Consider the following 26,333-nt stretch of genomic DNA (forward strand, 5'->3'; position numbering starts at 1 on the left):
TCTGCAGACAAGTAGCCTACATCAAATTTTGGGGGTCCTTGGCATGACAAGGACTTTACTTTATTTAGTAAGACATGAGAACAGCAGTACATGGAAGTACAAATTCGCAATACAAGGTCTACTAAACTGGAAGACTCATTAAGCACTGAGCTTGTTTAAGATGAGATCCCCATGCACACAAATCATGATGACAAAGGAGGCATGTATAAGATAGAGGCCTATACTTCTTTTTTCAAACAGATCAGAATGAATAAATCAACATTTTAGTGTCAGTTGGAACTCAGTAAAATGTACTGGGTTCATTTATTGAAATCAAGTAGCCTGCCATATACTGTGTGAAATAAACAGTGCGGCTGTTTTCATAGACCTGGTTTCTGATTTGTCTCGCAGAATCTGGCAACACTGCTAGGCTCCACATTGGCTTAGACAGGTCATGTGACAAGTCTAAGCCAAAGGGGAGCCACTAGCAGTGTTGCTTATTCTCTCGCAGAATCTGGCAACGCTGCTCAGCGCGTCTGCAGCTATACAGTCTATGGTCTGCAGAGGTGTAAAGTAGGGTAGTTACTTTACACCTCTGCAGACGCGCTGAGCAGCGTTAAGTAGCCTACATTTACTCAAGTACTTTACTTAAATGTTGTCTTATATATTACTCTGTGTCACAGACAGTGATTTGAACCGACGGCAGGCGTATATAGTAGCCATAGAGGCGAGAGTCTTCAGACTTCTATCATTGAATAGAGGTCACTATTAAAGGATTTAGCCTACTCACAACGCCTCATAGTGCTAGGCATTGTGCGGTTGTAGATCGGCTATTTTTGGCATAGAGTGTAGAGAGAAAAAAGAGCAGACCACGTAAAAAAAAGACATATATATATATATGGAGAGAGAGAGAGAGAGATATGTTTCATAATATCATAATATATAGGCTATCTGACAAGTAACTAGTAACTAAAGTTTTCAAATAATTGTAGTGGAGTACTATATTTGCCTCTGAGATGTAGTGGAGTAGAAGTAAAAGTATTGGAAATACTCAAGTAAAGTACAAATACCTCAAAAGAGTACTTAAGTACATTACTTAAGTAAATGAGTTAAATTCCAGCTGTCTTTATTGTTATTATTATCATTATTAATATTACTATTATTGTTAATATTATTGTTATCATTAAATAGCATAATATTATTATCAATAATAATAATGGCATAATAATAATAACAATGATAACGATAAGGGTAATAATAATAATAATAATAATAATTAATAATAATAATAATATATATTAATAATAAAATAGCATGATGGGGGGGTCCGTTTTTCAATAGCATAATAACAATGATAACGATAATAATAATAATAATAATAATAATAATAATAATAATAATAATAATAATAATAAGGGTAATAATAATAATAATATTAATAATGATAATAAGGGTAATAATAATAATAATAATAATTAATAATAATAATATATATTAAAAAACAAACTCTCTTGCCATGCCTTTCGGCCTGGCGGAGACAATAATAAAATAGGATGATGGGGGGGTTCGTTTTTCTAAGTGGGGATGTTTCTAAGTGGGGATGTTTCTAAGTGGGGGTGTTTCTAAGTGGGGGTTCTTCTAAGTGGGGGTGTTTCTAAGTGGGGGTGTTTCTAAGTGGGGGTCTGTCCCCCTTTTTACTTTTATACTGTATGTCTTATTTGTATGATATATGGACCCCCTGCGTGTCTGAAATAAAGTTTTGAATTGAATTGAACCCTCGTAGACGTATTTATGATTCTGACGTCCCATGGAGACATGGACTGTCTGCACTATGCCCCGCAGATACTACAAACGTGTACACATTAAAAATAAATGTGCTTACCCCCAAGCCCCAAATGTTAACTGTCTCTACGCGATAGTAGTTTAATGTAATAATCCATATCTTTCAATAAAGAAGTGTTTTAATGCCGTCTGTGGCCGAACACCATTTTTTCACCGTCGTTTACTTCCTGTTTACATTTAGTGTAATTCCGGGTTTCACCGGATGCGCCCCCTCACTACCCGTCACTACCGCCCATTGGGAACTTCCGACAGAATCGGCCACAGACGGCATTAAAACACTTCTCTATTGAAAGATATGGATTATTACATTAAACTACTACCGCGTAGAGACAGTTAACATTTGGGGCTTGGGGGTAAGCACCTTTATTTTCAATTTGTACACGTTTGGAGTATCTGAGGGGTATAGTGCAGAAAGTCCATGTCTCCATGGGGGGTGAACCCTACAACTCTCGTAGATTGAAAACGTCAGAATCATAAATACGTCTACGAGGGTTGCATACTAGGCCTACAGCTAGCCCAAGACAATAAAAAGGCAAGACAAACACACCCGATATATTATAACTCTATGGACACAGCGACACACCATCTCCACTTTACTTACCGTATCTCAAGGACTAATCCACGCGGTAACCAGAGGTCGATACAACAACACAGTCGCGGACCCCCCTGTCAAATCCAGAGACCCCCGGAAGTAACGGTCGGAGACTCGGAGTCGGACCCAAATCCTGCTAAGGAAGTAGGATAGAAAGATTAATAACATTACAGTAGGATGTTATTAATCAGTACATATTTTAAGCTTCATACATGATATTATTGATCAGTATAAACTCACCTACTCAAGTGCAAGTCTCTATGGTTGAGGAGATACGAGAGAAGTGACATAAACTGGAATGAGCTGATACGATTCTTTCTGTCCCATAGAGTTAAAAATAAGTTCTGACCACATCCAGCCTGTACACGCACGCACGCACGCACACACACACACACACACACACACACACACACACACACACACACACACACACACACACACACACACACACACACACACACACACACACACACACACACACACCAGTAGCGTATGGTGGGTTCTAACGTGGACCGGGCCAGATTCCATTTGAAAATAGCAGATCTACAAGCTCACAATGCGTTGCATCACAAAGCATTGTGAGCATCGCAACCTTGTAGATCTGCTGTTATATATTTGAAAACTTGTGAAATGGGACATATTCTGCATAGCCTAATAAGTACTTTCTACTTTTGGTAGGCCTTAAGTACATTTTGATGCCAGTACTTTAGTACTTTTACTTCTAACACAGTATTTCTATATTGCAGTATTGATGCTTTTACTTAAGTAAAACATTTTTTTTCCCAGCACTGCTGAGCTGGAATTGTTCCTGGGACCTCCGGGACCCTCGGAGTTCTAGGTGGGCTAACAAACCAGTCAGCTATGGCCTCCTCAAAATGGAATCAGAAGAGGGATCAATATTCAAACAAATTGATCCCAGCCTAGAAGGCTTCTAATCCCATATCCCGGTGTGACATTCATTCCGCTGTCATTGGCTAGATCAGGGGTCTTCAACAGGGGTCCGGGTCCCCTATAGGTGTCCTCAGAATTTCTACAGGGGGGCCACCAAACCTTTGTGTGATAGAAAGTTTTCTTTTTTACATTAACCACTTGAACCCCAAGGCGTTGAGAGCTTATAGAAAGAGCAATGCTGCCTCCCACAGGAACACTGTGGAACTCTTTGGAAGACAGACCTGTAGTGTAGAGTGGAGAAGGTGGGGAGTCCTTGAGGGGGTTCCAGGGGGTCCCCAGCAAAATGATTGATAGTTGGGATTGGAACCAAATGGACCCTTGTACAGTACAGTATGTATGTAACTCTCAGAGAGTGTACAAATGGAACCAAATGGACCCTTACGGGTCTGTAACTCTCAGAGAGTGTACACATGGAACCAAATGGACCCTTAAGGGTCTGCAACTCTCAGAGAGTGTACAAATGGAACCACATTGACCCTTACGGGTCTGTAACTCTCAGAGAGTGTACACATGGAACCAAATGGGTCGTCTCGACCTCCTTGGTGTTAAGAGTGAAGCCAAGATCCTGCTCTCATCCACTGATGGCCTTCCTGAGAAGCATAGTCCAGGACTATGATGAAGAGGAAGGGGGCCAAGGCTGTGTCCCCTTGCATTACCCCAGCCAGGATGTCAAACCCCTCACTGTTGCCATCATGGGGTCACCACCTTGACCCTAGTGCCTGCCTACACATGGTCTCTATTGCCCAGAGTAGGTTGGGAGGGACACCATAGGCCTTAAGGATTTTCATCATCGTGCCTCACTCTGTGAATAGAGCCAAATGCCCTTTTGGAATAACAATAATTAAAAGCAAAATGCAGGAAACAAAAAATGAAGGGATGTTTTCTCACGACCTATAAAAATGGTTTCGCGACCCAAAAATGAGTCGCGGCCCCCTGTTTGGGAAACACTGCTGTAACTCCCTTTATGCGTGAATTGACCAGTCATCACTCAGTCCCTTGCAGCTGGTGTAAAATGCAGCTGGCCTGTCTCCTCACAGGAGAGAAATAATGTGATCGAATCACTCCGGTCTTGGCCTCACTCCATTGGCTCCCCGTGCATTTTAGAATTCATTTTTAAGGCCTCTACAAACATTGATAAAGGCCTTACAAACGGCCTCTACAAACATTGATTATTGGTAAATACATGTATTAAAAATTATAATAAATTACATTAGATAATTTAATTACAATAAAATACATTTTTTTCTTTTTTTCTTCTTTAAGTTGGGCAAAATAGCCAATCTGAAATGCATTGTGAGCTTGATTGTAGATTGTCAAAAAAGAATAATTAAAATGTGTTATCTTGTGATGCAGGACACTATAATGATTTATTTTATCTATCCATCTATCTATCTATCTATCTACACCTGAAATAAAAAGAAATATGATTCATAATCCATTCAGTTTAGTTTTTTTCCATTCAGATGTTGAAGGATCATATTGTTACTTTATAGAGTTGGGAATGCATATTATCATCTTTATAAAATATTTGTCAAGTTATTTAAAAAATGGTTATGCTTCTATGAAATATAATATCTCTCTATAAAGAACACTATCACTGGATATGATGTCTCAACACAAGACATAAAGATCACATTAATATCTCTCCATAAAGGAAAAAGCAGAGTCACACACTCATAGCCACGATGCAATTATATTAAGAAATCCTGCGTTTTGACAAAAATATTTCAAGAGGGATTTTTCAAACATGCAATTAAAACATTTATTTTGTTTATATTTGTAAATATTTTTTACAAATCAATAAATGCAGCCAATTGCACATATTGCACTTAATACTAATTTGATATTATTTCTTTAATAATGAAGCTTTTTTTGTTGAATGAACCCCGTCAGGACAAATAAGGGGGTACGAAGTCTAAAATGTTTGGGAACAGCTGGATTACACAAAAAAACATCATCTAAAAAGTAAAGAAACGTCAGAAATAAACAGCATAATCTGGAATATAGTCTTATCAAAAGATAAGCGAAACATGAGGAAATTCTATTTATAAGACCAGAAACCAAAATACATTCCCAGTTCCAGAAAACCCTGAGGTGGAGTAGAGATAGAGGTGGAATAGAACAGTGGAACTCAAAGTGTGGGTCAGGACCCCCAGGATGGTCTCCAAATGATTTTGGGGGGTCCCCAGAAGATTAGATTAATGTGCAACATTATTTTCTCACTCAACAGTAAACAAATCACCATACAGTATAAGTGTAAACAGGGTTATCTGCACATTTTAAGACCTTTTTAATACCTCTCAATTGAAAATAAATAAGACCATTGGAGCATCAAAAGTAACCAACAAACTATAGTATAAAAAATGTTCAAACATTGGCCAAATTGTCAAATATTACAAAGGCAAAGATTGTGACAATAGCCGATCTACAAGCTCACAACGCCTTGGGGGCTGGTAGATCGGCTATTTTCACAATATTTATCGGTGTCAAACAACATACCGAGTCAAACAAAACATAATAATTATGAATTGAATATGAATTGAAATATGATTATGGGGGGGCCTGTAAAGTTTGAGACCCACTGGAATAGAGATAGAGGTAGAATATCAAGGCACATTAAACATTAAACAAATGTATTATATGGTCAGTGTCGCGAGGATAACTTCTATATTCATTACATTTCAGGAAATGGAAATAAGAACCGGGGTTCTGATGATTATTATTCACAAACCCGTTAATATTTCTCATTGGTTAAATATTTTATAAAACCAGACTTAACCACAAATTTCTTTTCCAAAACGTTCACATTTTTTGTAGCATTGCAACACGTTCTGAGTTTGTAGTTCTTCTATTTTCACTTTTTTCGCATGACAAAGTATAAAATAGGAAAATAGGAAATAAGCCCCACTAATAAGGGGATACAAAGTCTTCTGCCCGACAGCTTAATTGCATTTTAGAATCTCAATTCACGAGAGTCCTTCAGGTCACTTTGAGTGAATTCATATTAATTATTGATTTTGTTTCTTTGGAAGTCGAATGAGATGTATTGACTAATACAGATATAGGCCTACTATATGGACTTGAGTGTTGAATTTAGATAAAGAATTGTGTAATTATGTTTTTGTTTTACTTTGTTCTAAATTAGCTCGTTTGCATCATTGGCTGTATATAAAACATAAAGAAATAATTAAAACCATGAATGAATTGCAATAAAAAAGTGCACAGGAAAAAAAGGAACTTTGAGTCTGCTCTAGTAGCTATTGATTCTTACACTGGTAGAATGGAACATGACTCTCAATGTCTTGTGGATGTTGATACTGTATCTTCTACTGCGTTCAGGAAGCGGGCAGAAGTCAGGGACGAGGACAGGCAGGGATGAAGGGTACAGATGTCATCCAGGACATCCGGGACATCCCTTTTTAAAGCGCGTGTGCGTGCACAGGACTTATGCACGCACGCTTTGCGCGCGGGTGCATGGGTCCCAATCTTCTCCCTGGCAGAAGTCAAACATTTCCTTCAGGGCCTTCCTTGAGTTCCAGCCTTGTTCTTTGGAAAACTTGTAAACGTATCCAAACATACCAGGGAACATCTCCATCAGGTTGATACCAGCTGCTTTCTCTGCACTGTGAACACAAAGCAGTGCTCATTCAAATCACTACTTCTGACGGTGACCACATTCACAACTATAGTGAGATCACAATCAATTCAATGAAATTACAATGATATCACTATGGCTGCCATATGGTCTATGTCTGCTTTTATAAATAGTAAAACATCATTTAATTTAGCTCCACGGCTCCTAATAGACACTATTCAATAGATAATGTATATTATTTTAATTTAAAAAATATATTTGTCCTGTACATGTGGTGACTTTGGCAGTTCTTATCACATAATGTGAGGCTATGAGTTTCTTCACGAGATGTAGTTTATGGATGCCCTAATTGTAGTGTACTGTTGTGTGAATTCTAGGTGTGTGTGTGTGTGTGTGTGTGTGTGTGTGTGTGTGTGTGTGTGTGTGTGTGTGTGTGTGTGTGTGTGTGTGTGTGTGTGTGTGTGTGTGTTTATTGTTTTGCTTTGTATCCAGAGAAATGCCCCACTCATTTAGAATTAAATAAACCAAATATGTCATACGTGACGTATCTTTCTTTTGATCTTATTCAACTTACTAGTGTGCATGGAGGTTGCGTATGAAGCGCAGCAGTCCAAATGAGTTGTCAGAGTAGAACTTCTTCTTCTTCCCATCAGGGCCTGTCTTCATGTTATGTTCATCCATATCCTCAAACAACTGCCTGGTCTCCTCCTCTGCTTCTCGGAACTGGAAAGACACACAGTACAACTTAACAACACTAACACACAGTACGCAGTACAATCAAATGGATTTGAGAACATAAAGAAGGAATAAAAAATAAACAGAAGGAATCAAATAATGACAAAACGATAAAGGTAAAAGTGTGTTTTTCCTGTTTCCTCATGTTATTAGTAATAAACAAACCTTTTGTTTCCATGCGTTGAACTGTCCCTGCTCAGCATACTGGTCTAATGCCTTCAATGACCTGATGAGTTCCTTCTCCTCCTCATCCTTGGCCTTGTTCTCGTCCTGTTCAGCTTTTCGATGCTTCTCAACTTCCTTTTCATTTCCAATCCTTCTCAAGTACTCCACTCTCCTGGGAATAAAATAGTGGAAACATGAGTCTACTCTTCATGTGGATATGTTCCTCTGTGCAGACTTTACTTTCCCTGTGGACCTGTCATGTGGATTCTTATTTGCCTGTGTAGTTTCTACCCTACAGTATGTGTTATTATTATGTCTAATCATGCACATATCTGCCACTTTGTGGACCTAAGTACCAATGAAAAAAGATTTACAACCAGTGATGTGACAATAAAGTAGATTCTGATTATCTTCAAACATATTGGTTATATATGAGTACCTTACTGTCTGATCAAACAGATTAACATAATATGCTGACATACTGTTTATAGATCAATGATTGAATGAATGAATAACGTGTGGGAAAAAAAACTTGTACCGTGTGTTTGGCCAAAAGAAGGGATGAGCGAAGCATTGCTCCACTTTAGGTCTTCTTTCTGGTTCTCCATGGATCATCCACTCAACAAGATCCTTAGCAACCATATCATCAACATGATCCAGTTTGGGCTTGTCCCCCCTAATGTTGACTTCACATTGCCAGTCGTCGCCAAAAGGATGGTGTCCTCCAGAAAGGATGTAATATATCAACATCCCAGCCGGCTTAAGAATGAGCAAGACAATGAGTTAAGATATTTGTATGTCTTTCTCATGAATTAAATTGTTCGCACAGATAAAAAACAAACCTGGATATCAGTGCTTCTTTTATATCTGACAACACCGGGAACCAAAGTCTCCTTTGCCATCCAGCATGGTGTTCCTGCAGCACTTGTGCGACAGGTTGTTTTCCCTTTGTCTATTCGTCGGCTTATTCCAAAATCTGCCAATCTTGCCTTGCCTTGACTATCTGCGGGGAAAGTTGGTAGATCAATATAATAATATGTTTTAGATTAAAATAAATTAAACACAGTTGCTTGTTATAATTATTATAATAAATATTATTTGCTTGTTTTCTTACCAATCAAGACATTTTGAGGCTTGATGTCCCGGTGGAGAATTTTACTATCCTGACAATGAAGAATTCTTAAGCTATTGAGAACCTGTTTTGCAAGCCGTTTCCTCCCCTGTTCTGGAAGTTCAGTGATGTATTCTTCCAGTGTGTATTCACATAACTGAAGAGCAAGGTACCCATAGTCCTTATCCTCTACAAAGTCAACGTATCGTACAATCGAAGAATCATCAAGCTCTGGAAGACGTAGATGTAGTTCATCATTCTTTAGGTCGTTGTACAGGTTGTGGGTTTTAGACATTCTCTTAACTGCAACTTCAGTGCCATCATCTCTTAACCCCAAGAAGACCTCAACTCCATTACTTCCCTCTCCTATGCGGAATTCTTTATCTTTCCTAAACACAAGACTCTTAATTTTTTTAACTTCACTTTCATCCATGATTACAAGCTTTTGTAACTGAGGCTTCCATCTTTCACTGACTGGGAGCCATTTTCGTGGTATTGTTGATGTACTAGCATCGGGGTCATGTGGTGTTGTTGATGTACCAGCATCGGGGTCATCGCTCAGCTCCTCTTGATTTCTTTTCCTTTTCTTCTCATTGGATCCTGTTGCTGGTAGTCATGAAAACGTAAAATTCTGAGTTTGGTTTGATTAGATATCGTGGGCAGTTTTAAATGTACACTACGAATACATACATCTCCTACATATTAAATGTGGCTTGTGGGCACTGATTGTGTTTGTAATGTTAACGGGTTAAGATTGTCCCAAAATATGTTTCTGTCACATTACGTGTTTGAATTTCCCACTACAATCTACAGGAGTGTTAATAGCATTAATGTTTTAATAGCATAACATTTTCACCTACCTTCGAGTATGCCTGGAAACATCCGCAGTATCTCAATATTATACTTGCAGATCTTCTGAAGAACATTAATCACGATCTGTTCTGCAACATCCGGGTAATACTTCATTATCAGGGGGACGACAGTGTCTGTACTGTTGGCTTCACCCAGCTCGTTCCATGGGATTGCCTCGAGGCCTTCAAGGTTATCAGTTTGCTGCAGATGCCGCTTGAACTCTTGAAAGTCTGTGATTTTCAGCTCACCCAGAGCATTCACGATACGATCGTCAAGTGTGTCCGTATGATCCTCATCCTCAAGTGTGTCCATATGAACCTCATCGTCAAGTGTGTCCATATGAACCTCATCGTCAAGTGTGTCCATATGAACCTCAAGTGTGTCTGTATGATCCTCAAGTGTGTCTGTATGATCCTCAAGTGTGTCTGTATGATCCTCAAGTGTGTCCGACGTGTCCGATATTGATTCCTGGAATAAACTGAGAATGTTAACCTCAGCTTCATTGTCTAAATGCTTTAGGTATTCATTTGTACAATCCATGGTTCTAATGTATTTGTATTAATTTAATGTATTTACATATAGAGTAGACCAACAGGTCAGTGAAAACAAAGCCAAATAGATTAAACAGTTACTGCATGTATGAATGGTCTGACTGCTCAGTCAGCGCGTGTGTGTGCGCTTATAATGATGATAGTTATATAGTGATCAACTGCTTATACTTGTATAAGGACAGAATCATTCTTATACAAATATTTAAATAATTCCCTTACGTAATGAAGTCATCTCCTTACTGTGTACATTTTGATCATTGTAATAAAATTACCATAGTTAAATTACCATATGTTGTTATGAAACATATGATTATTTTTATTTGTATTTCTTACACCCTGATACTGTGCCTCACAGTAACCTGTCACATTTCAGCTGGCTACCTAAAGATAGTATGTTTTTTATGGAGATAAAACCGTTTCCTGTCATGATTTCCTTATGCACACAGTGAAACTTGGTGTTCCTCAGGATACCTTGTGCAGTTTACTGAAACAGTCATGACTGCTAGTGATAGAGACAGTAAATGAATGCCCTCAGCAAGTGGATGTATAATGAAATGCTTTCTTGAGAGAGACATTATTGAGTGAGCCTGGGAGAGGACAATATGAACGTTTCCATAGGCTTTGAGTGATCTAAGAGATCTATCATGTTTAAGAAACTGCACAGGGAGGCTGAGGTGTGGAATTGAGTTCTAACGTTACCTTATGGCACTCTGACCTACACAGTAAAATGCAAATGTGATATTTTGTGGTGAGCTGTGGTTACATGATGGTGGGCACATTAGTCTTGAAGTGGGCCCCCAGATGGGAGGGGATTAGATGAGCTCAGAACATGCGACTTTGAGCACCTAGAAAAGCGCTATATAAATCGTATGTATTTTACATTAAACATTATCTGAGCTCCAATGCTTTAGCAGCCAGTAAGTAAATGTCTTGTGGGTTTGGCCAGAGAGGCTATTATAGCACCTCCCACTTCCTTGTTTCCAAATTGTATGGTTCACTATAAAAGCTTAATTTAACATGCAGCTTTTCCTCTGGTCTCTGATACGACAGGTTGTAACTGTTACGTGTAATGCTCTGGTAGATGCTCATTTTAGATTTTAAGTTGAGGCCATACCTGCTGTGTGTCTGACCCTCTGTTTGATGTACTTTATGTCTCATTCTATAGTGACCCCTGCTTCCAGGTGTTGAGCCTTCCTTAATGTTTGTTTATGTAATGTATACTTATACATTACATTTGTTTTCTATTCTTTTCTTGGCATTATTTATCTTTACTGTTTATTTATGTTATAGTTTCTTTTTGTTATGTTGTATGCCAGCCTTCTTACACCAAGAAGTTGATAATAGACTGGTGATGTGTGGCTGTCTAGACGGTGAAGGGTTGGTGATAGGTTACTCCACACCCCTATAATTGTTCAATTTGCTCCATGCTTAACCTTTTATTTGCTTTAGTGAGAGAGAGTGTGTGTGTGTGTGTGTGTGTGTGTGTGTGTGTGTGTGTGTGTGTGTGTGTGTGTGTGTGTGTGTGTGTGTGTGTGTGTGTGTGTGTGTGTGTGTGTCTGCGCGCGCGCGTGTGTGTGTGTCTCTGAGAGAGAGAGAGAGAGAGAGAGTGGGGGGTTGCAGTGTATTATTACTTAAATCATTGCCAAGTGTCTGTGTATGAAATCATGTGTATTTGTTATTAGTTATGCTCATGTACATCAGTGTGTTTACTGAACTAGTGACTGCTTTCAGACACAACAACCATTGTGTTCAGTTTCTGGACAGTGCACATACCTCATGTACGTTGGGGATCGCTGAAAACCTGTCCAGTAGATAATTCCGGTAGATCTTCTTCAGAATATTCAGCATGATCTGATCTCCATTACTGGAGTAAGACTGCACGATGAGATCAACAGTCTTCATCCTGTCAGCGTTCTCCAGATCTCTCTTTGGGATTGGCTGGAGGCCTTCAAGGTTATCAGGCTGTTGCAGATACCACTGGAAAATATTGAACTGCTGTTCATTCAGAACCTCCAGAGTATGTAATATACGTTCCTTAAGTGTCCCCATGGCTGATTCCTGATACAAACAGAGGGTGTTATTACATCTCAGCTTCATTATCTTAAAGCTTTGGGTGTGAAGAGATTGGACACAAGCTTTAGTTGAAGTTATGCACATCATGTAATACACATTAAATCTACAATCTCACAGCGTGTCGCATCACAACGCTCGTGAGATTGTAGATTTTCGAAAATGTTTGAAGGTTTGCACCTATAATGACAGGCCGAAAATAGGGATGTCACATAAGTCAATGAAAGTAAAGCCATTCACATTAAATACTGGTACTGTATGCACAATATAACATGAGATAGGACATACACACTTTAACTGATCAGGATTTTATGAAGAGGATCTGTAAACATTTATGACAACATCCAGATCCAAAGGAAAAGTGTAAACAAAAATACTTTTAAGCTCTTTAAATTCAGGCAAAACATGTCTACAGTCTTTCTACTTACAGTGAATATCTACAGTGTATTTCAACAAGCTCATCGTCACATTAGTTTGATCAGTCTGTTAAACATAGCCTACCTGTCCTTTACAGTTCAAGATGCCACAAATTGTCCACTAGATGGCAAACTTTAACCACCTGAGAACAACAGAGAGAGAGGAGGAAGACAGAAAAAAGGACGGATTAGCCATTGGGTCAGTGTGGCCGGGGCCCTCGACTCTCAGGGGCCCTTCACTTTCAGGGGCCCTTGGGGGCCCCTACTCTATATTTACAGCTGTGGTGAGAAGGATTTTGTGTCACTCACTCAAATGGTACAAGCAGCGAGAATGTTACAGAATGTTACTACATGCACATACTGTACTTCAGTTTACAGACTGTAAATCCTGTATGATGTCTAATGTGCTTTCTTGACCCACAACAATGACACAAAACATAAAAGACACTAGTATAGAGTCCTGGGGGACTCCACTCAACCATGTGGGCTTTAAGTGGTTAAAACCCGGGCAGTGTGTTTGCGTGCTGCACCCACCTGACTGCCCCGATGTGGGTGGCACGCACACGGGGAGGGTGGGGGTTGGGGGCTAAAAGATGATCGGCCCAGGGGCTTGCACGGGGGTTAATCCGTCCCTGACTGAAAAAACAAAATGTCACAAAGTGACGCTTTGTGAATTGTAGGTTGGTCTTTTCTTTTTGCTACTTTTGTGTGAGCCTGGAGTATGACGAAAACAAATCATCAAGTTAAAATACGGAGGTATGAGGTTTTTGCCTGACAGCATCGCTAAATACTATAGCAGCAATAGAAACATCAACATTATATAAAAAATACAATAAGTCATAATGTACAGATACCTTGTATACAGTACATTGTGCAATATCGGTTTGAACAATCTGCACATGGAGTTCAACATGTTTTATCCTTTTTGCTCTCTTGCTCAAGGAGAGACAGACAGTAGGACAGCTAACAGGGAGACAGTGTAGGAGAGATAGACAGTAGGACAGCTAGCAGGGAGACAGTGTAGGAGAGACAGACAGTAGGACAGCTAACAGGAGACAGTGTAGGAGAGACAGACAGTAAGACAGCTAACAGGAGAGAGTGTAGGAGAGACAGACAGTAGGACAGCTAACAGGAGACAGTGTAGGTGTAGGAGAGATAGACAGTAGGACAGCTATCAGGGACACAGTGTAAGACATTTTCTTTTAATATGCCTATAGGCCCCTATAGACATGTGAATCTTGAGCTCATGACATTTCCAAGAACTTGAAATTAAACTTGAAATTCCACATGAGAATCATAGAATGTTATTGACACTGAGGTTTTGGTATCGTCTGAAGTTAAATTGATCACTAGAAACAGGATGTTTCTTAATGTTTACTGTCATCTTGATGTATATTGGTCTTTGGAAATGTATTCTTTATTAAAGCCATACAATACAACTTTGTCAATAAATCAAAAGTTGTTTTGATATAATCTTTCCCTGGTATATTTCACAACCATTCCACATACTGTAAATGTGATCAACTTCAACACAATATTAAATACTATTTCTAATCGCCAGTGTCAGCCCCGAAACATATTTATTTATGTATTTTAGTGTTAACACTATAAATACTGCTTCTGACAATGTGTTGCAAATATCCTGGAGTGCTAGGACCTTGCAGCATTAATGTTTCATCATTCCTTCCCTATCGACAAACGCTGTGATGGCACAGAGCTGTACACTGTAGGTGTTTCCAACAAATAAGACTACTGAAAGTATGGCCCAAGACAAAAAAAATTAAAGGCAAGACACAAGACAGTGAAACACCATCTGGCTTTACTTCCTGTATCTCAAAGAGACCAATACACACGGTAACCAGAACGGATGGTACAACAACCCAGTCAACCCCAGAACGGTCTGACACACCCTTTTCTGGCTACCAAAACCTATGCGGCCGGCATGGAAAGGGTGTCTTTCACTATTGTACTACTAAATGTGCTGGTACTCATCCATGTGTCTCTCACCCATCTGATAGTTTCAGATGGGTTAGATAGTTCCAAGACCCTGTTGTCAGGAATGCAGAGTGAATAGAACCCAATAGCACAGCTACAACAAACAGAAGAGTTCAATCAAAGTATGTATTAATACATGCAGAAAAGGCAAGCCTACAACTGGAGAATTCAGGCAGTAGTAAGGTTGTCCAAAATGCAAAGAGGGCCGGGGCAAACAACCAAAAACTCCAGGCAGAATACAGAGAGGACAAAGTATGAACTGGCAGTTCATGTGTTTGTGAATAATCAGAGAAGTGGCTGGGCTGATGAGGGAATGGAGACACGTGTGTGGCAAGGACTGAAGTGTGGTGGAATGGAATGTGGGAGCGGAGTGTAAAGTGATCTTTACACCTGCACAGGTGGGTATTATATCATAGCCAACCTGGAAGGAGAGAGGTATGTTTCCTGGTCTTCAGTGGCATAAAATCGACTAAATATACAGTCAGACAAATTTTATAACAAAAGTCTCTATTGCAGTTTAAAATGTTTTTAAACAATTTAAAAACACATTCTTCATGTTTGTGCCGCTCTGCACCTTTGGTTCAGGAGAGTCACCACATTGTGAAATTGCACTAAACTAATGGTGCCTTATGGGATAGTAGTACAGTAGCTTACTGTACTAGGAAGTAGGATAGAACGATTTATAATAGTACAGTAGGATGTTATTAATCAGTAAATATTTTAAGCTTCATACATGATATTATTGATCAGTATAAACTCACCTGCGCAGTGACAAGGTATGGTTGAGGAGAGAAGAGAGAAGTGACGAAATCAGTAAGGAGACGTTTTATGATGATTCTGACCACACCCAGCCTACACACACGCTCGCTCACACACGCACGCACGCACGCACGCACGCACGCACGCACGCTCGCTCACACACACACACACACACACACACACACACACACACACACACACACACACACACACACACACACACACACACACCACACACACACACACACAAAAGGTTAAAACAGCACATTTTAACAACAAGGAAGTTCAAAGTGCTTTGCTTAAAAGCATTAAGACAGCAAAATAAACACATTAAGAAACAATATTTGAAAAGAATACAAAATATGTACAAAATAAAAAAGATTTTCACAGTACAGAAGAATTCAGCTCATTCCTACCGGGGTGGCAACAGTGGATCATCAGTTTTTGTTTTCTGCGTCTTCCTCAGTCACTCCAGCCACCTCCATCTCCTCTTGCCTAGCAGCTCCATCTTCAACATTCTTCTCCCAATGTAGCCCTCATCCCTCCTCTTCACATGTCATCCAAACCATCTCAACCTTAGCCTACCTCTGTTCTGTAGTGAATGTATGTGGAGGGAATACACAAATATACTGTAGACAGCTAACAGTAGGCTTGAAGAGACGCTCAGATGAAGAGTAGGACTACAAAATAATATATATATATAAATACATATATATATAGATATTGATATAGATATACAGCAATACTGTTAAACACACCACCAACCAGGTTGGGTCATGTGACGAGGAGAGGAGGACTGTATACAGTATGTTTATCATAGAACAGCCACATAAAGATATCTGTAATTAAGGCACGTTAGGTGACCACTTTTCAGAAGTGGGTCGATCAAGGCATTAAATTCCAGGGGCAACTTTTTGTCCCGGTACAGGCCTGGGTAAAGGCCTGGATAGTGCAAAATACTATATATAACAAAACACATGCCTTTATTGGTCCAACTGTCTCCTGACATTCATCACATGTCCTATAGGGAAATCATACATTTTCCACAGGTAGCCTATACTGCCTGGTGAAAGCCTGGTGACGGGAGGTTATTTCTGATCATGTACAATGTACATGAGGTCAGAATGTTTACAATATCTCTTGTGGGAGACCACTGGTTCCCACACTGTTCTGACACAGCTCCCCAAGGATTCCGTAGGCTACTGGAGTAGACTATATCTGATAAAACCCTTCATTTCTTTGTGCATTCAATATAATCATATATTGTATTGTAGACTGAGCTTTGGGTTGGGCTAAAGTCATGACCTCCCCGCTGACAGAAACAAACGCCTCTTCATAGCAGCACCTAGCTGGGCATTAGAGCGAGAGAGAGGGAGGGGTGGCAAGCAAGAGAAAGGGCGAGAGATAGGATAGCGTGCACATATTTTACAGTCCGTAATACACACACCGGGCAATTGATTGATTGAATGAATACTTTAACAGTTTGCACAGATTTATACAAAAGAATGCTAAAAGGATAACCCAGATAAGCCCTCAGTGCTTGTTTCCATTAAGGTCCTGTGTATTCAATTCATCGAGACATTTAAAGACAAACAATAATATACAATAAAAAAATCCCTGTGCATTTTTAAGTCTGCTAGAGCAGCCGTTCCTAAATGGTGGGTGCATGGCAGACACACATTAACAAACATGTCAGAAAAAATGCCAGAGCAGAGCCAACAAGGCTACCGAGAGATAACATAACCTGTTTGGTGAGGTTAGATTACAACATGCTACAGTACAAATTAATGAAGCTGCCATCCCACACAGTCAGCTGCTCAACCCCTAGCTAAGTATGCTCCACAAATAAACACAAAAACATAAGTAACCAAATCACATATTAAACCTCTCTCTCACTCCCCCCCTCTCTCTCTTTCCCCCGTCTCTCACTCTCTCCCCCCTCCTCTCTCTCATTCATGCACGCGCACATGTATACGCATTAAGCAACACAGGCAACGTGTGTGTTGCACGCGTGTGTGAGAGAGAGAGAGAGAGAGAGAGAGAGCGAGAGCGAGAGCGAGAGAGACAGAGATAGACAGAGTCTGTGTGTGCGTGTGCGTGTGTGTGTGTGTGTGTGTGTGTGTGTGTGTGTGTGTGTGTGTGTGTGAGAGAGAGAGAGACAGATAGAGAGAGAGAGAGAATTAACAGACGTAAAATAACACCTTTGCGACTCTCACTCCCTCGACCAAAACTTGTTCAATGAAAAATAAATAAATATTAAATACTGTACACGCTAAGAGTGTACAAATGGAATCATATAGGGGTCCATTTGGTTTCAAAATAGCCTACAGAATGCAACAAGTGGCATTTAATCCCACAACAAGCACAGATGGAAATGTTTCAGAGACACAGATACAGGTTTTGTAGGTGTAACCAGGGCACTACAGGCCCAGAACAGCATACAAGACTACTGTACCGGGGAAAGCATCCGTGTCATTTCTACATTTCTCTGGCCACGCTAAGAGCTTGTATATCTGCTTTTTTTTTTTTTAATTGTGAACATTTGTGCAAATCTTTGTGCAGAATATATATATATATTTTCAAAGTGAACATTTGTAACTCAAATCTTTGCTTCTGGTGAAGTAAAAAAACAAAAAACATATGCTGTAATATCAGTGGTTCTCAAACTTTTTCATGTCAAGGACCCCCAAAATTACATGTACAGTATTTGGCCACGGATCCCCATCTGAAAAGATTTTGTATTTTGAATTAAGCAATTGAGAGGGTTTGCTTTACCTTGATTATTGGCAGCAAGCCAGTGGTGAGGTCAGGAAGGAGGCGGAGTAGAGTTCATCAAACATCACGGTAAAGCACACCCTCCTGTGTAACATTGCGATTATAACAGTTATCTTAAAAATTAAACGTATTATATTGCGGGACATTTCTCTTTCAAAATAACTAGGCCATGTTGCTTTTGGAGTAGAGCAGAGTGGTCTACAAATAATTTTGGAGGGTCCCCAGATGATTTTCAATATGGTTTTCTTCAACAGTACACAAACCAACAGTTACAGTATAAGTGTGTATAGGGTATCTGCACAATTTAAGGACCTTTAAATACCTTTTTAATACATCTAAAATTAAAATAAATGAGACCATTATCTTTACAATTGAATGTTACCTCTCGCCGCTGACGCCACACCCACTCCATTCATTTCAACCTCTCGCCACCCACTCTCCATTCATTTCAACCTCTCGCCGCTGACGCCACAGCCACTCCATTCATTTGGACCTCTCGCCGCTGATGCCATACCCACACCATTGATTTGGACTAAACACAACAACTACATATCACATGTCACCACCACACTAGCCACAACGTGCGCGATGAATTTACAGTTGGCGTAGGGTACTTCTCATTGCTCACTACACATTTACCTCCTCGGAACATAATTAATTCTACTCACCACATTACGACAACAGCGGACGGGGAAACACTTTAACACCGTTTACCGCGAGCACAACCGAACGCCGACGGCCACAGCCGAAGCAACACGAAGCGGCGGCCATTGAAATCTCTGCATCGCCACAACAACAACAACAGACGCGTGTCTTTCGCTTAAACCCCCGCTCTTGCTTACATTTTTCTTTGGTCATGTCTCTATCCCACTACATTCACGCTAATATGTCCATCATCTCCGTGCCATGCAAATCCCAAACAACACATTATTAGTTACCCGCGCCAGCCTCTAACAGTCACCCGACTCGGCAGTCAGTCGGGATGCCAGGTTGGGATGCCAGTTTGGAGAAAAACAAGCGCCAGAAAAGCAAGGAGGTTCATGAAAAAACAAAAGCCACAGGGAGCAAGACGGTGGATCTATATGGGGTCGGAAGGGGTCCACGATGTTTTGCGCGGCTCCCAGGGGTTCCACGAGGGGGTCCCCCATGTATTTTCCCACCCCCCTTTTATTTTTTTTATTACTTAATACATACAGACAGAGGGACACGGAGGGACCAACAAACGCAAAGCCCTGTGCAGTGGATGGGGTCTCGAGACTCTAGTATATAGATATATAGATATATATATTAAATAAAACATTGGATTATACCAGGGATTCCCAAAGTGTGCATCCAGCTGCCTCTTGAGGGGGTGTGTGACAGGAAATATTTAAGGGTGGCATGGAATTAAAACATTTCCTTTCTATGTTTAATTTAGATCTTTAATAAAATACATTTGAAAAAATAAATAAATGCACAGAGTCTTTAATGATTAAACTGTAAAGTGGCAATAAATACGCAATGATAGTTGTTTTGCTATTGTTGCTTTTTTAAAGGTGTGGGGGATCGGGGGTGCATCAACCCTGTCAGGAGGTAGAAAGGTGTACGAAGCCTAAATGGGAACATCTGGATTATATAAAAAATCTAAAAAGTAAAGAAAAGTCAGAAATAAACAGCAGAGTCTGGAATATAGTCTTATCAATAGATGCATATACATCCTAGTTCCAGATACATCTGAGGTAGAGGTGGAATAGAACAGTGGTTCAGTCAGACAACTTAGATTGATTTTAGAATATATTTTCATTGAGCATAATTGAGCATAGATATATGAAGCATAGTTTGGCGTCAGGGCTCTGAATCTATTCATTCCCTGTAAGCATGAACATTTAGAATTAAAGGGAATGAATTAAGACCCCCAAGAGGAATCTAGAAACAGAGCCTACAGGTGGATGCCGGGGAGGCGGTGGGATTGCAAACTTGATGGTCAGCAGCAGACAGCGAGGTGAGGCAACGGACAGCAGAGAGGCAGGAACAGCAGCACAGCCAGGAGAGAAGCCAGAATGACAGGTAGGCAGAGAAGATTAGATAGCCACCCAGATCAGGGAAAGTTTGAAACCCATTGGAATAGAGATAGAGGTAGAATATCAAGGCACATTAACATAAGAAATGATTGTATGTTCACAAAAAATTAATACAGCAACACACACACTTCAAGATCCAACCCAAGATCCATTGACACAGACCCTTCAAGAAGACCCCAACCCAAGATCCACTGACACGGACCCTTCAAGAAGACCCCAACCCAAGATCCACTGACACAGAGACCACCTCAGGCTGACATGCTGCTGGTTCCTCAACTCCTATGCTTGCTGGGCTATGCCATTGAAATTGGCATAATAGGTGTATAAACAAAGTAAATATTAAAATCAAGGATATGTAAATATTGTAAAACCAAGAATGAATTACAATAAAAGTATATAGGAAAAAGGTACTTGAGGTAATTGAGTCCTGATTCTTATACTGGTAGAATGGAACATGACTCTCAATGTCTTGTGGATGCAGCACTGGTGCTGATACTGTATCTTCTACTGTGTTTAGGAAGTGAGCGCACATCTGGGACAGAATTCCAACATCTCCTTCAGGGCGGGCCTTGAGTTCCAGTCTTGTTCTTTGGCAAACTTGTAAACGCATCCAAACAGACCAGGAAACATCTCCATCAGGTTGATACCAGCTGCAGCTTCTGCACTGTGAACACAAAGCAGCGGCCATTCAAATCACTACTTCTGATGGTGACCACATTCACAGCTATAGTGATACCACAATCAATTAAATTAAAATCATATCACTATGTCTGCCATATGGTCAAATGTCTGATTTTATAAATAGTAATCAAATCAAATCAAAGTTTATTTATATAGCACATTTCACATGACAGAGTCAAACAAAGTGCTGTACAGGTAAAAACACACAACAAAGAGCAAACAATGCAAAGTAAACAGACGTAGGATACAAAATTAAGTGCACATAAAAACAAAACAACCATTATCACCAGTCAAATAGTGAAATATCATCATCATTTAATTCAGCTCCATGGCTCCTAATAGACAATATTCAAAAGAGCAGTGGTTCTCAAACATTTTCATGATATGTATTTGACCACAGACCCCCATGTGAAAAAGAAATTGTGCCAAGGACCCCAATACAATATTTGTGTTGTTCAAATGTTTTAAAATTATAAAAAATCTTTGAAAACAGCAGATCTACTAATGGTAAACTGATTTTGATGCTAAATCAACACATTTTTATGGGGACCCCCTGGAACCTCCTCAAGGACCCCTGCAATAGAACCAATGCAATAGAGTTCACTTTGAGAACCACAGTGTTCACTTTGAGAACCACTGCAATAGAGAATGTATATTATTTTAATATTTTAATGTTCTGTGCATGTGGACACTTTGCCAGTTCTCATCACATAATGTGAAGCTATGGGTTTCTTCATGAGATGTATTTTATGGATGCTCCAATTGTTTACTGGTGGCCTGTACTGTTCTGTGAATTCTGTGCTTGTGTATGAGTGATTATTATTATTTGATTTTTCATCATCCAGAAAAATGCTCTGAGAAGTGCTCCACACATTTAGAATAAAATAAAACAAATATGTCTTTATTCATAAATGAATGGAAATGACTTATCTTTCTTTTGATGTAATTCAACTTACTAGTGTGCATGGAGGTTGCGTATGAAGCGCAGCAGTCCAAATGAGTGGCCAGAGTAGAACTTCTTCTTCTTCCCATCAGGGCCTTTCTTCATGTTATGTTCATCCATCACCTCAAACAACTGCCTGGTCTCCTCCTCAGCTTCTCTGAACTGAAAACACACAGTAAACTTAAAAACACACAGTACAACTTAAAAACACACAGTACAACTTAAAAACACACAGTACAACTTACAAACACACAGTACAACTTAAAAACACACAGTACAACTTACAAACACACAGTACAACTTAAAAACACACAGTACAACTTAAAAACACACAGTAGCCTATGGGCTTGAGAACTAAAAGATGGATGTGAGCATGAAATTATGCTTTAATTACTTTAGAAAGGCGTATTTGTATATGTCAAAAACAAAGGCATTTAAATGCATTTAAATGGTCATACAGCTTTCTCATATTATTAGTAATAAACAAACCTTTTGTTTCCATGCGTTGAACTGTCCCTGCTCAGCATACTGGTCTAATGCAGGGATGAGGACCTGGATGAGTTTCTTCTCCTCCTCATCCATGGCCTTCTTGTTCTTCTTGTTCTCTTCAGCTTTTCGATACATCTCAACTTCCTTTTGATTTCCAATCTTTGTCAAGTACTCCTCTCTCCTGGGAAGAAAATAGAGAAAACATGAGTCTACTCTTCATGTGGATATCATCTCTGTCTGGTGGAAACCTCATACAGTACGTCCAAAACTGTTACTTTTCAGGATTCAAATTCAAAAGAAGCAAAAGCAGCAGATCTACAAGCTTTAGTTGTAGTATGCTGTAGTATGATCAAGCTGTAGGATGATCAAGTAGGGCGTTCAGTTACGGAAAAACAGAAATTTCAAATATGGACATAAGAGGTTTCTGCCCGACAGCAATGATATGTTCCTCTGTGCAGGCTTTACTTTACCTTGTGGACCTGTCATGTGTATCTGTTTTCACTGTGTAGTTTCTGCCCTGTGTGTTATTATTGTTACAGTATGTCTAATCATGTACATCTGCCCTATTGTTATGTCTAATCATGTACATATCTGCCCTATGTGTTATTATTATGTCTAATCATGTACTTACCGTACCACTACCTGCCGCTATGTACACCTACCAATGTGTCACCACTTTCACAACTTATCCTTAACCTAATTACATACTGTATGTGCTGGTCTTATGCTATGTGTATAGGTAACCTAATGTACATACTGTATGTGCTGGTCTTATGCTATGTGTATATATGTAGATATCTTGATTTGTTTTAATGTTCTCTTTGACTTGCGTATTAAACGCTTGATTTTAACGTTTTAACCCTTTCTGGAAAACAAAAAGATGGAGCTTAGGCAAAAACACATTTTATCCACTTATTTACACCTGTAAACCAGTGATGTGACAATAAAGTAGATTCTGATTCTCTTCAAACATATTGGTTATACAGTATATGAGCACCTTACTGTCTGATCAAACAGATTAACATAATATGCTGAAATATTGTTTTTAGATCAATTAATGAATAACATGTGGAACAAAAGCTCGTACCATTTGTTTGTCCAAAAGAAGGGATGAGCCAAGCATTGCTGCACTGAAGGTCTTCTCTCTGGTTCTCCATGGATCATCCACTCAACAAGATCCTTAGCGACCATATCATCAACATGATCCAGGTTGTGCTTGTTATTCTTAATGTTGAATTCACATTGCCAGTCGTCGCCAAAAGGATGGTGTCCTCCAGAAAGGATGTTATATATCAACATACCAGCCGGCTTAAGAATGAGCAAGAAAATTAGTTAAGATATTTTTGTCTTTCTCATGAATTAAATTGTTCTCACAGATAAAAAACTAACCTGGATATCAGTGCTTCTTTTATATCTGACAAGTTCACCCAAGGGAACAAAAGTCTCCTTTGCCATCCAGGATTTAGTTCCTGCAGCGCTTGTGTGACGAGTTGTTTTTCCTTTGTCTATTCGTCGGCTTATTCCAAAATCTGCCAATCTTGCCTTTCCTTGAATATCTGCGGGGAAAGTTGGTCAATATAATAACATGGATCAGGGATGTTTTAGATTAAAATAAATTTAACACAGTTTCTTATAATTCTTATAATGAATATTATTTGCTTGTTTTCTTACCAATCAAGACATTTTTAGGATTGATGTCCCGGTGGAGAATTTTACTATCCTGACAATGAAGAATTCTTAAGCTATTGAGAACCTGTTTTGCAAGCTGTTTCTTATCCTCTTCTGTAAATGTTGTGATTTTAGTGTATTCTTCCAGTGAGTATTCACATAACTGAAGAGCAAGGTACCCATAGCCCTTATCCTCTACAAAGTCAATGTATCGTACAATCGAAGGATCATCAAGCTCTGGAAGACGTAGATGTTGTTCATCATTCTTCAGGACGTCGTACAGGTTGCAGGTTTTAGACATTCTCTTAACTGCAACTTCAGTGCCATCAGCTCTTAACCCCAAGAAGACCTCAACTCCATGACTTCCCTCTCCTATTCGGAATTCTTTACCTTTCCCAAACACAAGACTCTTAACTTTTGTAACTTTAACATTAATGTTTACAAGCTTCTCTAACTGAGGCCTCCATCTTTTACTGACTGGGAGCCATTTTCGTGATTTTGCTGATGTACTAGCATCGGAGTTATGTGGTGTTGTTGATGTACTAGCATCGGGGTCATCTCTCAGCTCCTTTCTTTTCCTTTTCTTCTCATTGGGTCCTGTTGATGTACTAGCATCGGGGTCATGTGGTGTTGTTGATGTACTAGCATCGGGGTCATCTCTCAGCTCCTTTCTTTTCCTTTTCTTCTCATTGGGTCCTGTTGATGTACTAGCATCGGGGTCATGTGGTGTTGTTGATGTACTAGCATCGGGGTCATCTCTCAGCTCCTTTCTTTTCCTTTTCTTCTCATTGGGTCCTGTTGATGGTAGTCATGGAAACTTCAAATTCTGAGTTTGATTAGGTATCTCAAACAAATATAGTTTTATATTGGCCTATACGTATACATACATCTCCTACATAGTAAATGTGGCCTGTGGGCACTGCTTGGGTCTGTAATGTTAATGGGGGTAGAATGTGCCAAAATAAGTTTCTGTTATGTCACGTTATGTCAAACGCTACGTGTTTGAATTTCCCACTACAATCTACAGGAGTGTTAATAGCAATAACATTTTTCACCTACCTTCGAGGATCTTGTGGATCTTCTGAAGAACATTCGACATAATCTGTTCTGTCTGTTTACCGTGGAACTGCATTATCAGGTCGACAGTGTCGGTCCTGTTGGCTTTACGCAGCTTGGTACTTGGGATTGCCTTGAGGCCTTCAAGGTTATCAGTATGCTGCAGATACTGCTTGAACTCTTCAAACTCTTTGGTTTTCAGCTTAACCAGAGTATTCAAGATACGATCCTCAAGTGTGTCCGGGATTGATTTCTGGAATAAACAAAGAATGGTAATCGATCAGCTTCATTCAGGGTCCCCACACATTTTTAGCAATGAATTTCCAAAACTTTTCCAAAACTTTTCCAGAATATTTAGCCCAATTTCCAGGCCTATATAACAATCATTCGGCGCAATAATGTGTCTCTTACTCCTATGTAGAATGCCCAAAGATAGGCAGTGTAGCAAAAATAAAGTTTGAGACATACATTAGGCTGCCGTCACACAGCCCGTTCGGCGAAAAACTACTTATGTTACATATTTCGTGTAATATTATTCATGTTTATGAAAATGTTTTGTTTTAACAAAATCAATAGCCAAAAACAATGCATAGCCAAATATTTTTCCAGGACCCTTGATAAATTCCAGGACCTTTGATGATGTTTGATCAATTTCAAACCTTTTCCAGTACTGGATTTTTTTAAATTTTATTTCAAAATATTTCCAGGAATTTCATGACCGTGGGGACCCTGTTCATTCTCTAAATGCTTTGGGTATTAATTTGTAAATTCCATGGTTCTAAAGTATTTGTATTAATTCAATGTATTTACATATAGAGTAGACTAACAGGTCAGTGAAAACAAAGCCAAATAGATTACAGTTACTGCATGATGTATGAATGGTCTGACTGCTCAGTCAGAGCAAGGGGTGTGTGTGTGTGTGTGTGTGTGTGTGTGTGTGTGTGTGTGTGTGTGTGTGTGTGTGTGCGTGCGTGCGTGCGTGCGTGTGTGTGTCTGGACTCAAAAGACGAAAGCCAAATTCCAATACCGAAAATCTCGGCCACTCGCT

General features: G+C 39.5%; 2 protein-coding genes across 6 annotated transcripts in view; both read right to left on the reverse strand.

Moving 5' to 3' along the window:
• Positions 1 to 13,000, reverse strand: part of LOC311062252 (serine/threonine-protein kinase/endoribonuclease IRE1-like) — a 34,011-nt gene extending 21,011 nt beyond the window's left edge. Inside the window, exons 1-10 of one of the 5 annotated variants that reach the window (XM_084081136.1) lie at positions 12,945 to 12,991; positions 12,147 to 12,431; positions 10,195 to 10,290; positions 9,831 to 10,119; positions 8,974 to 9,576; positions 8,702 to 8,862; positions 8,398 to 8,618; positions 7,860 to 8,031; positions 7,534 to 7,682; positions 6,673 to 6,987 (exon numbers count right to left, since the gene is read on the reverse strand). In XM_084081136.1, coding sequence (XP_083937262.1) covers positions 6,810 to 6,987; positions 7,534 to 7,682; positions 7,860 to 8,031; positions 8,398 to 8,618; positions 8,702 to 8,862; positions 8,974 to 9,576; positions 9,831 to 10,119; positions 10,195 to 10,290; positions 12,147 to 12,422 — 2,145 coding nt within the window. In that variant the 5' untranslated portion in view covers positions 12,423 to 12,431; positions 12,945 to 12,991 and the 3' untranslated portion in view covers positions 6,673 to 6,809. Of the gene's footprint in view, positions 1 to 2,422; positions 2,533 to 6,672; positions 6,988 to 7,533; positions 7,683 to 7,859; positions 8,032 to 8,397; positions 8,619 to 8,701; positions 8,863 to 8,973; positions 9,577 to 9,830; positions 10,291 to 12,146; positions 12,432 to 12,944 lie in introns of those variants that run through there. The other 4 variants (XM_084081134.1, XM_084081135.1, XM_084081137.1 and 1 more) reach the window with 4 other exon arrangements.
• The window catches only part of LOC311062256 (serine/threonine-protein kinase/endoribonuclease ire-1-like), a 48,415-nt gene extending 23,609 nt beyond the window's left edge, over positions 1 to 24,806 (reverse strand). Inside the window, exons 1-7 of the mRNA XM_084081145.1 lie at positions 24,233 to 24,806; positions 23,951 to 24,117; positions 23,649 to 23,869; positions 22,562 to 22,742; positions 22,086 to 22,234; positions 20,903 to 21,112; positions 6,625 to 6,655 (exon numbers count right to left, since the gene is read on the reverse strand). Of these exons, the coding sequence (XP_083937271.1) occupies positions 20,962 to 21,112; positions 22,086 to 22,234; positions 22,562 to 22,742; positions 23,649 to 23,869; positions 23,951 to 24,117; positions 24,233 to 24,530 (1,167 nt within the window). The 5' untranslated portion in view covers positions 24,531 to 24,806 and the 3' untranslated portion in view covers positions 6,625 to 6,655; positions 20,903 to 20,961. The remainder of the gene's footprint in view (positions 1 to 6,624; positions 6,656 to 20,902; positions 21,113 to 22,085; positions 22,235 to 22,561; positions 22,743 to 23,648; positions 23,870 to 23,950; positions 24,118 to 24,232) is intronic.
• Between the last annotated feature and the right edge of the window lie 1,527 nt (positions 24,807 to 26,333).

This window comes from Gymnoscopelus microlampas (genome assembly GCF_963454915.1).
Source record: "Gymnoscopelus microlampas genome assembly, chromosome: 15".
Classification (NCBI taxonomy): Eukaryota; Metazoa; Chordata; class Actinopteri; order Myctophiformes; family Myctophidae; genus Gymnoscopelus; species Gymnoscopelus microlampas.